Source organism: Neopelma chrysocephalum, unplaced genomic scaffold (genome assembly GCF_003984885.1).
Source record: "Neopelma chrysocephalum unplaced genomic scaffold, ASM398488v2 Primary Assembly neopelma1_279, whole genome shotgun sequence".
NCBI lineage: Eukaryota > Metazoa > Chordata > Aves > Passeriformes > Pipridae > Neopelma > Neopelma chrysocephalum.
In genome coordinates, this window is record NW_020897941.1 from 193,596 (window position 1) to 204,343 (window position 10,748).

The 10,748-nt window shown below is 46.1% G+C and overlaps 1 protein-coding gene across 2 annotated transcripts in view; it reads right to left on the reverse strand.

Moving 5' to 3' along the window:
• The window catches only part of CRTC1 (CREB regulated transcription coactivator 1), a 41,128-nt gene that overhangs the window by 2,996 nt on the left and 27,384 nt on the right, over positions 1-10,748 (reverse strand). For both annotated transcript variants that reach the window (XM_027704447.1, XM_027704446.1), the window contains 4 exons: positions 10,314-10,534; positions 6,953-7,089; positions 5,897-6,148; positions 3,731-3,832 (listed from right to left, as the gene is read on the reverse strand). In XM_027704447.1, the coding sequence (XP_027560248.1) occupies positions 3,731-3,832; positions 5,897-6,148; positions 6,953-7,089; positions 10,314-10,534 (712 nt within the window). The remainder of the gene's footprint in view (positions 1-3,730; positions 3,833-5,896; positions 6,149-6,952; positions 7,090-10,313; positions 10,535-10,748) is intronic.

Below are 10,748 nucleotides of genomic sequence, written 5' to 3' on the forward strand. Positions count from 1 at the left end.
ACCAAGAATTCATCAATTAAAGGTGACCAAGAATTCATTGATTGTTCTAAAAGTGTCCAAGAATTTATCAGTTGTTCTAAAACTGACCAAAATTCATCAATTTTTCTAAAGGTGACCAAGAACTCACAAAATTATTCTAAAGGTGACCAAGGATTTATCAGTTGCTCTAAAGGTGATCAAGGATTCATCAATGATTCTAAGGGTGATCAAGAATTCATCAATTGTTCTAAAAGTGTCCAAGAATTCATCAGTTGTTGTAAAAGTGACCAAAAATTCATCAGTTGTTCTAAAGGTGACCAAGAATTCATAAATTGTTCTAAAAGTGTCCAAGAATTCATCAATTGTTTGAAAGGTGACAAAGAATGTGAGGACAGTGATTTAATGCTATGGAATACTGTCCCCCCCAAAAAATGCCAAATAGAAAAGAAGTCAGAGATCACTTCTTTAAAACTTACAAACTCTGATATTCCAGCTGAAAAAAAAAATCCATTTATTGGCAAGGAGAATGTCTGTTAAAGATAATTTGCGTGGAGAGATTAGTTGTGAGGTAGAAATTCAACTGCTGGTTTATTTTATTTACATGTTAAAAGCAGAAGGTTACAAATTTCCTCCTTAAAAACCTGAGCAGGATGGGAACAAACACCTGAAGGGATCAAACATCCAAAGGGATCAAACACTGGAAGGGATCAAACACCGGAAGAGATCAAACAACCACAAGAGCCACGTTAGAGCTGATAAGAGAAAAAGCAAAGCACTACTTAAATCAACTTATTTCAAGAAAAATTGGGGGGTTTTAACCACTGAAACACCTTATTTGCTGCCCTGTCACGCTTGGATCAACTATCCCAATTCCATATTATCCAACCTGCCCCATCTGTTACTCCTGAAAAACCTGGAGTCAGAACCTGGAGCTCACTCAGGTGAGTGGATCAGGACCATAACTCTGCAATGGAGTGGCAGGAACAGCACCAGCACTGTGGGATCACAGAATCAATGAGGTTGGAAAAGGCCTCTGAGATCATCAAATCCAACCTCTGGGTTATAAGCACTTCTAAGGACAAATCTGAATTTTGGGATGTCACCGGCTGGTGAAGCAAAAGCAGCACCAGAAATCCAGTTCCTATCCGAGAGCTCCAGAGAGGATCGAGGTATTTTTTTCCCTTTAAACCCCTGTCCTTTCATCTCCCAGGAGCTTTCCAGAAGCGTAGGGCAAACCCTAAAATCTCTGTGTTTCACTAAGCACCGTTCCCATCCTAAAAAACTTCAGGGAACGTGAAAAACAATCAACGGGAGAGGAAGGACGTGTTTGTGCAAGTCCAGGTCAGTAATTCCTAACAAAACACTGGATTTGCTCCTCGTGTGAAGTGTGCTCGGTTACTACAGCTGCAAGCACCGGAATTCCCAAGGGAAACCCGCTGGAAATGTCATTGCTTCAACACTTCAGAGCCTTGGAATAATTTAGCAACAACTCCGGGAAGGACGTCTGGCGAGCAGCGGGAACGCCGGGCCCAGGGTTCTGCAGCAGGGGATCTCCCGGGGTTAGTGCTGTGGGGACTGCAAGGAAAAACCAGCCCCCCTGGCTGGAATGAGCCATTCCAAAAGTACCTACCACGTTCTCCAGGTCAGAGGCACTAAAGCAGGCGGGTTTGGGAGCAGGAGCGGGATGTCAGGGGTGAGGGGAGGGCAGAGGAGGAGGAGGAGGAACCGAGGCGCCGGGGATGGGAAGCCATGCAAACACAGAGCTGGGGCTGCAGGCAGAGCTTTCCAATCCCTGGCTGGACACACACACACACACACGGCTGGAACACGGGAGCAAAGGATTTGGAGAGGTGGGAAGATGAAGGAGAACCTCTGGTGAATGAACAGGGTGTGATCCGAAGCAAAACCCGCGTTTCGGGGTTTAAAGGATGCTCCTCATAACACCCAAAATTCCTGGGAGAAAGAGGAGCACCTACTTCATCCCACTCCTGCTCTCATTCCCTTACACTGGGGCACCCCCAAACCCAGCTTGGTTTTAATTTCCTGCTGCTGGCAGGTAAAAATCCCCCTTCTGAGGATGCCCAGACTGTGACTTCCACACAGGACACGTGGATGTGTGAGGAGACACTCACAGGAAGGATGACCAGCTCTTCCACAATGGGAATATTCTCCTCTTGGAAGGGTTCTGCCTTCCCTCTGGGCAGGTTAAAGGATCCTGGCACCTGGGAGCTGCCACAACCAACCCCAATTTTCCCTCCAAACTGGTTTCTCTTCCCCCATTGCTTCTCTCCACATTCAAATATTTCTGACCATCACCACCACCAGCAGCTTTTGGGTCATTGCTGGAGACAGCAAAGCCATCTTGGTTTTAATTTAGTAAAAAATAAAGGATTCTGTGGGTATTTAAGAGGCCAATACTAGAGTATCAATAAACCCTCTTCCTTGCTCTCAGAGCTGTGGTGTCTCACTTGAAAAGAGCCAAACCTAAGGAAGATTTTCTAGGATAAAACAGCCCCAGCAGGAAAAATTACAGCCCAGTGTGTGCCCCACTTGCTGCACTTTGCACTGACCAGAGGCAACAAATCTGTGGACTAAACCAAGACAGAGTTATGGAGATGTCAAGGGGGAAAAGAAAATCAACCTAAAAATCCAAATTGGATGTGCTGCCCACGTGAGAACTGAGTTTGCAGCAGCAGTGGCAGCAGCTCTGCCCCACGGGACACCCTGAGGGTTAAATGTGGGGTTTGGAGCCACACACAGGACACAGCAGAACTCACAGAAGCAGAAGAAGAGAGAGGCTAAGAAGCAGTTAAGCCAGGGTTAAGGAAATCCAGTCTGTCCTGACACTCAGCTCTAGGGCTGAGCTTACCAGTGACCTGAGCCTGGCTCAGGAGAGAGGGACCTTCTGCTTTGGAACCATGAAGGGGCAACACTCACTCAGAAAGGATCCTCCTTACAGCCTTCAACGTTAAATGATAAGACAGAAAATGTATTTTCAGACTCCTGGGGTGCTCTGGAGGAACTCCTTCTACCTTGTTTCTGCTGGTGGGATTCTCCAGGGCAGCTATTCCAGCAGCACCAGTATGGAAAAATGCACTTTTTTTACACTGGGGCACCCCCAAACCCTGCTTGGTTTTAACTTCTTGCTGCTGGCAGGTAAAAATCCCCCTTCAGAGGATCACACACACCCCCAGGCTATGACTTCCATACAGGACACATGGATCTGGGAGCAGATACACACAGAGGAAGGAAAACCAGCTGGCAGGCAAGGGAGAGAGTTGGTAACCCATTTCTTGCCAGCCACAAGGTACAGCTGCTCATTTGGGGAGCATTTTCTCCAGTGTTTTCCTTCCCAGGGTGTGTTCCCACATTAAAAAGGTCCTGCTGTAAACAGATTTGGCCACACCAGGGAGATTTAGTGCCCCAGGAGGCACTGGAGTCCCCCTCTGCCCTCCCAACCACACCCATCAGCTCCCCCGTGATCCTGGGAATTGAAAGGATTCTTCCTGGAGGTTCTGCCCCAAAGAAACCCCACAAATCAGTCCTTCAAGCAGCAGCTTTGTCCCATAAAAAAGGGCAATTCACCAGCTATTGAAAAACTCTGGCCCTGAATGGAAGTGCAGCCGGGATGAGACGTCGGAGATGCATGAGGAGCACACGGAGTCACAGCCAGACAACCATGGGGCAGTGATGGAGAGACTGGGCTAAAACACACACAAAGCAAGGCCTGTGGAAGCACAGAGTCCCTTACTTGAGGGGAGCTGCCAGGAGAGAAGCCTTGATTGGAGACAGGAGAGGTGGGAGACTGGTTGGCCGGGGATCCAGCATTACTGCGGTACTGCTGGAGTGAGGCCTACAAACAACACAGAGTTAAACAGCGTGGCACTGAGGGAGGCCTGCAAAAATCACACACTCCTGGCAAATCCAGCGGGCAAGGAACCATCCTCTTCAGCAGTCTGGGCTGTGGAGGAAGGCAGGATTACCGTGGGTAACGCCCCAAAAAGGGAGAGAGCTCAGGGGACAGCGTGGCAGGGGCTGGCTGAGCTGTGGGCAAGCACAACTGGGGGATGTTTCCTCCCTGGGCTCAGTTATGCTCAGTTAAAAAAAAAAAAAAATCAGGTCAGCCAAGGATTTAGGGCAAAGAAGTCTTGAAAGCTGGGAATAATTCAAGAAGAATGTCATTTATTCTTCAGTTGCACTGCTATGCCCACATGTGTGCTCACCCTGCTCTGGGATCCTGCTCTGCCCCGAGCTGAGAAGCCCTGGGGGTGTTCTGAGGATTGGGGTGCAGGTGACAAACCTGTTTGACACACCTGGGGTGTCACCCTGGAGGGTGGGATCCCCCCAAACTCCACTGCACCCCAGGGCACTGGCTGGGAATCCACCCTGTGTTTTGCAGCTTTATATTAGTGACTTTTTTACACTGAGACGTGTTTTCAAAGGTTTCAAAACCTTGTTTTCCATCATAAAAACCCTGGATTTGAACAAATTAATAATATTAATGGCATTTAAATAACGCTGTACTAATTAATATCAACAGTAGCACAGCTCTCCTCACTCTATTTCCTCACAAATTAAAGATGATTGAGGAAAACCTGCAATCCAGTAAATTTAATCAGCTGCTTTGCAGTGTGGGAAGACACTGCACTTCCAATGGTTTTGACACCAAATTCTGTAAATCTCTAGAAAATATCCTTCTGTTCTGCACTGCCACTTGCAGACTGCAAGCAGCCACCCAAACTACAAAGGACTTTCAATTCTGCTTTACAAAAGCTGGGTAGAAGTTGCCAGTGGGGCTGTGACAGCTCAGCTTTTGGATAAACTGCCTTTAAATCTGTTTACTTGGGAATTATTTCAGTTGCTTTAAAAGATATAAGCACAGCACCCTAAAAGTTAAGGTCATAAAGAGGTTTAGGATGAGGAAAGCAACACAGAAAGCAAAGGATGAAACCAGAACTGGCTGTACTGGTACTACATGAGGATTAGAACCAAAACACTGGGACATATTTTGAGTGGGAATCCTTTCCACTGCTGGATTGTCCTTCCCTCTTCCCCTTCCAGTCCTGAAAGGGAAGCAGCTGCTCTCAAGAAGGATTTATCAGTACAAACTGTCAAAAATTTCACCCCCAAAGGAAACCCACAACCCAGTGACAGATCAATAAACAATGATCTCTTCTCTTCCTCCAACCAATTCCTGTCACTGCAGCACTGCCAGGACACCACAGGATCCTACACGGGGCAGAAGGAGCAGGAGGAGCTGGGACATCCCTCCCTCCCTGATCCTGGCTCTGCATTTGGGGTTTTCAGCTGCTGAGACAGAACATTTCCTAAGAGCCCATGGGAAAATGAGCAAGAAAAGGGATCTGCCCATAAATGTGTGTCCAGACACTCTCCATGTCTTCTGGGCACCGAGGGCAGCCACAAATCCCATTCTGGAAGGTAATAATGGATGCCCTAAAATTCCTTAAAATAAAAGGTTTCTGTGAAAACATCTGGTTCTTGATAACTTTTGGAATAACATTTCCCAAACATTCTTTTGATTGGAAAATGCTTGTTGGCAGGGTTTTTTTTCCTCAAGGCTCTGTGGGCTCCCAAACTCTGTCCCACAGTGTGTTGAACCCCCTGAAAATCTCCCACAGCAACAGCCCAGCGAGGTGTAAAATAAAGGCTGATGTATTTAAGATGTTCTAATCCAAATTAGAATTGGATTAGAATTGGATACTCCCCAGGAAATGTAAGGGACAAACGGCCACCCTGAGAGCACGTTAAACCCTAATTTTCCTCCAGGAATTTCCACTCTACAGTTCAAACCCTGCCTGAAATGATGGTTATCATGGGCTCAGGATGATCTGAGCTGTCCAGGCTGATCCCTGCCACGTTGCTGGCTTTTCCCAAGGAAAGCTGCTCCCAAACTCACCGAGTTGATGTCTATCCCCATGGAGGGCTGGCTCTGGCTCCCCGGAGGCGACTGTGGGATGGTGGAAGGTACCGTGACGGAGAGAGGGGGGAGCTGAGGGCCCCTCTGCAGCCCCGAGCTGGGCAGGATCGGGGGGTTCTGGGGCAGGGAACTGGCCACGGGCGGCTGCTGCTGCTGCTGGGAACTCGTCTGGGTGAAAAAGGGGTACGGGGGAAGCTGCTGCTCCAGGGACAAAGCATCCATAGCCACGGCCTGGGGAAGGAGGAGGAGAATCAGCCACCCTTCACACTCAAGAGAACCAACCCAACCTCATTTTGCATTTTAAAAATGGTGCTTTTCACGGTTCAGAAACCTGGTCTAGTGGGAGGTGTCCCTGCCCACTGGATGAGCTTTAAAGGTCTTTTCCAACCCAAACCCTCCTGTAATTCTATAATTCAAAAGACTCAGTATCACCCCCAGTGCACAATAAACAGACACTTTAAAAGCCCAGTTGAATCTTTGAGCTCAGAAATCACTGTGGGCAGTCACAGAGACACTCAGGAAATCGGTTTAAAAAGTTAATGGAGATTTTCTCATGAATTGGGGAAATGGCTTTCAAATGTCACAGCTGACTTTGGGACAACATTGAAACATGTCCCAACAGGTGGTTTTTACCACAGTCCTAGAAAAGAGAAAGGAAAATCTCCCTTTTTAAGGCTCTGAATTAAGGAACACTTTTAAAGAAGGAAATTACAGAACAAGAGACATGAAACTCATGGAATCCCAGAATGGTTTGGGTGGGAAGGGATGTTAAAGGTCCCGGAATTCCGTGGGCAGGGACACCTTCCACTAGCCCAGGTTGCTCCAAACCCCATCCAACCTGGCCTTGGACACTTCCAGGGATGGACCAGCCACAGTTTCTCTGCCCAACCTGTGCCAGGGCCTCCCCACCCTCAGAATCGGGAATTTTTTCCCGCTATCCCACCCGACACCCCCCTCTCTGTCAGTTTGAGGCCGTGCAGAGTAAAACAACGGATCTGGGAGGAAACCAATTCCCATCCTGCCACGAGGTCCTACCTGAGTGATGGGTGACAGAGGGGAGAGCGTGGGGGACATTTGCTGGGACTGTGGTCGCCTGGAGTCCGCGCCCAAGGACAGGGGGCTCACGGTGGGCGGGCGGTGCTGCTGGGAAGGGGCCGGCGTCGTCGTCATTCCTGCTGGGAATGAGCACAGCAGCTTGAACAGGAACAACAGCCACACTTCATTGATATTGTACCACAGATAATCACCTCAGTGATGGCCTGAGTGATCAACAAACGGCCTGAGTGACCAACAAATGGCCTGAGTGACCAACAAATGGCCTGAGTGACCAACAAACGGCCTGAGTGCGCTCCACACAAAGCGCCCGGACACGCCCCGGCCGATGGGCCCGGAGCTCGTTGGGCGATTTGTAATTAATTTGCTCGGGCTCAAGAGCGTCAGGATGAGAGGAAGATCCCTGTGGTTTATCCTAGACCCAAGCCAGGCACAGGTTTGTGCACAGATGACTTGGAAGAGGAAGAGGCAGAGCGGCCTCGGCGCTTCCAGGCTCCGCAGGGATCGTCCTCGCACACCCCGGGCCCGGGAAAAGCAGGTTCTGCTCTGTTTGTACAGGCTCAGGCTCTGGGAGGGACACAACAGATCATGGAGCCACACTAATCAGAGGGCACTCGAGATATTATAAAAGCAAACACCTCTTTAATGGAAAAAGCAGAAGAAAAACTGGTTATGCAGGAAGAGCTCCATTTCTAATGGCACGGAGCAGGAAATATCCATCACGCTCCCAAGAGCCACGACCTAGCAGGGGGTAGGGACAAACAACTGAAATATCCCAATTTTGTTCAAATCAAGACAAAAATCTGGAAGTTTAGAAACCTCCTCTATTTTCTGCCTCAGCCCCAGAGCAACCGAGTCAGCCTGGGAAGTGATTCCAGGACAGTGGGGCGAGCGAGCTGCTCTCCCGGAGCTGCCAGAAAGGAGGGATTCACGGAGCCTGAGAGCTCCCAGGCACTTGGCAAAGGTTCCCAGGCTTCCAGGCAGGATGCCAGGGAGCCAGGAAGTCCGGGCTGCCAAGGAGCCAGCAGGCAAGAGTGGCTCCAAGTGTGAGAGGCTGTGTTTGCAAACCCCAACATCACCTCCCGGAACGTGCCCGCGACCCGGCGCCGAACCAACCCCTCGGGGTGGCACAAAGGGGGCAGGTCTGAGGGACACCACGAGGGTTTGCTGCCCCACCTCCTGCCAGGGCTGTTCAGGACGTGCCCGGGCAGGGCACAGGGTTCAAAAAGGCCTGGCTGAGGTTTCCTGTTTAAGAACAGCAAGGGAAGTTTGGAGGAATCAGTTTAAAAAGCACAGCGGTGACTGAGCTGTGGGATGGGCTCCAAAGAGAAGCAGGAATATCTTTAATTTCTTGTGTCTTTTCAAAGCAATTGCAGACTTACCAGTTGGGTTTTACACCATTTACTTTGCTAAATGTGGCTACAGCAAAAAATTTAGTGACTCTAAATTCCTGATTTCTGCTGGAGTGACGGCCCATCCCTGAAACAGCCACTTTTGAGACCAAAAAACTTGTTCAAGGATGCTGAAATCCACTGAGCCACTCTGCCCTCAAATGGTTAAACCCTCTCCTGGCTTCATTCTCAAACTTACCTGCTCAGTCATTAACCTGATTACAATAATTTCCTTTTCCCAACAGAGGAGAGGATTGTCAAGTGGGAAAGGGAATCCTGCCCAGCACAGGAAATCAACTTGTATTTTTGGATACAATGCCTCATTTCTATTCTAGGAATCAACAGACTGCAACTGTCACTGACAATAAAAAAATTCAACCCTCTTCACAATTATTGGAGTATAAACCAGTGAAATGATTTCAAAAATAATAATCAATAAACTGATGTTTAGGCTATTTGCCTATAAAGTTAACAAGTCCTGAAATGACCATCACTGTGAATATTCTACATTGCCAACAAGGCAAATAATGTTTGTTTGTGGGGTTTTAAAAATCAAATTATCCATCTTGCCAAAGTCCTAAAAAAACCCCAACAAACACAACTCAGGTTCACTTGGGAGTTATTTCCCAAAGCCCTGAATATTCAGGATGTTTTCAGAACTCAAAGCAGTCGAGCTCACAAAAACTGGCACACCTTGGAAAGGCTCCACATTATTCCTGCCTGCTCAAAGGAGAGGATTTTGCTTCAGAGATTCTCCAAGAGAATCCTCAGGTTTAAAAAAATGCCATTTTAAAGGAAGGGAAATGAAAGGGCTGCTGAGGATGTTCCCATGACACAGGGGCTGTTGGGGTTCAGTACAATTAAATCCAAGAGAGGAACTCTCGTATTATATATTAAAATTAATATATTAAACTCTGGTTTTATATATTAAAAAATGAATAAATAAATAAAACTCCCCCCCCAAAAAAACCCAAAAAATTCAAACAAAACCCCAAAACAAAATTAATTAAAAATTAATTAAAAAAAATAATATCTTAAACTCTTGTTCTGATATCAATAAATAAATAAATAAATAAATAAAACTCCCCCCCCAAAAAACCCCAAAAAATTCAAACAAAACTCCAAAACAAAATTAATTAAAAATTAATTTAAAAAAATAATATATTAAACTCTTGGTTTGTATATTAAAAAATGAATAAATAAATAGAACTCCCCCCCCAAAAACCAAAAAACTCAAACAAAACCCCAAAACAAAATTAATTAAAAATTAATTTAAAAAATTAATATATTAAACTCTTGGTTGGTATATTAAAAAATAAATAAATAAATAAAACTCCCCCCCCCAAAAAAACCAAAAAAAAACAAAAAACTACAAAACAAAAATAAAAAAAAAAAAAAAAAAAAAAATATATTAAACTCTTGGTCTGTATATTAAAAAATAAAGAAATAAATAAAACTCCCCCCCCAAAAAATTCAAACAAAACCCCAAAACAAAATTAATTAAAAATTAATTTAAAAAAATAATATATTAAACTCTTGGTTTGCATATTAAAAAATAAATAAATAAATAAAACTCCCCCCCAAAAAAACTCCCAAAAAACTCAAACAAAATCCCAAAACAAAATAAAACCCAAACCTAACAAAACAAACAAAAAACAAACAAAGAAACTCCCCTCCCCCAAAAAACAAAAAGAAAACAAAACCTCAAAAGAAACACAAAAATTTGGGTACCGAGAACGTGAGAGAAATGTCCTATAACTAAACACAGCTTTCTCACTTTTTTTTTTTGCACATGCAAAACCTGTTTCTAAAGAAAAATCAATCAGCAGTAAGGTGCAATTAACTCTCAGAAAAAACAGGAATATTCTAGGATGAAAATTCCATCGTTTCAGCCCCAAAATTCAGGTGCCACATCCCAGCCAAAAGCCCCCCCAGGAGAGCGATGATCTCACCCTGACTGGCAGTGCTGATGCCCAAGTGAGTCAGGTTGGCAGCAAGATTTCCGGTGCTATTGGAGCTACTGAGGGCTGGGAATGTGGATTCCTCGGGATCCAGCGGCGTCGGGAGCGGGGAAGGGAAGTGGATGTTGGTCAGGTCGGGCAGGGAACCGCCCGTGTTGTGCGTGGCAGGAATCAGGGCTGTAGTGTTCTCCTGGTCGGCTGATGGGAAGATGCTGCATTAGGGAGAGAAGGGAAAAATAAAAAAACACATCTCAGTTGAAATTCCAGCTTTCCAAGGTGGTTTTGACAAAGAAAATTCCATGTGTAAGGCTGGATGTGGGAGGACAAACAGCCACAAAGGGTCTCATCCCACATCCAGAGGGTTGGACCATGGAAGGGTTTTCCAGGGGACTCCAAGGCATAAAAAGACACATCTCAGTTGAAATT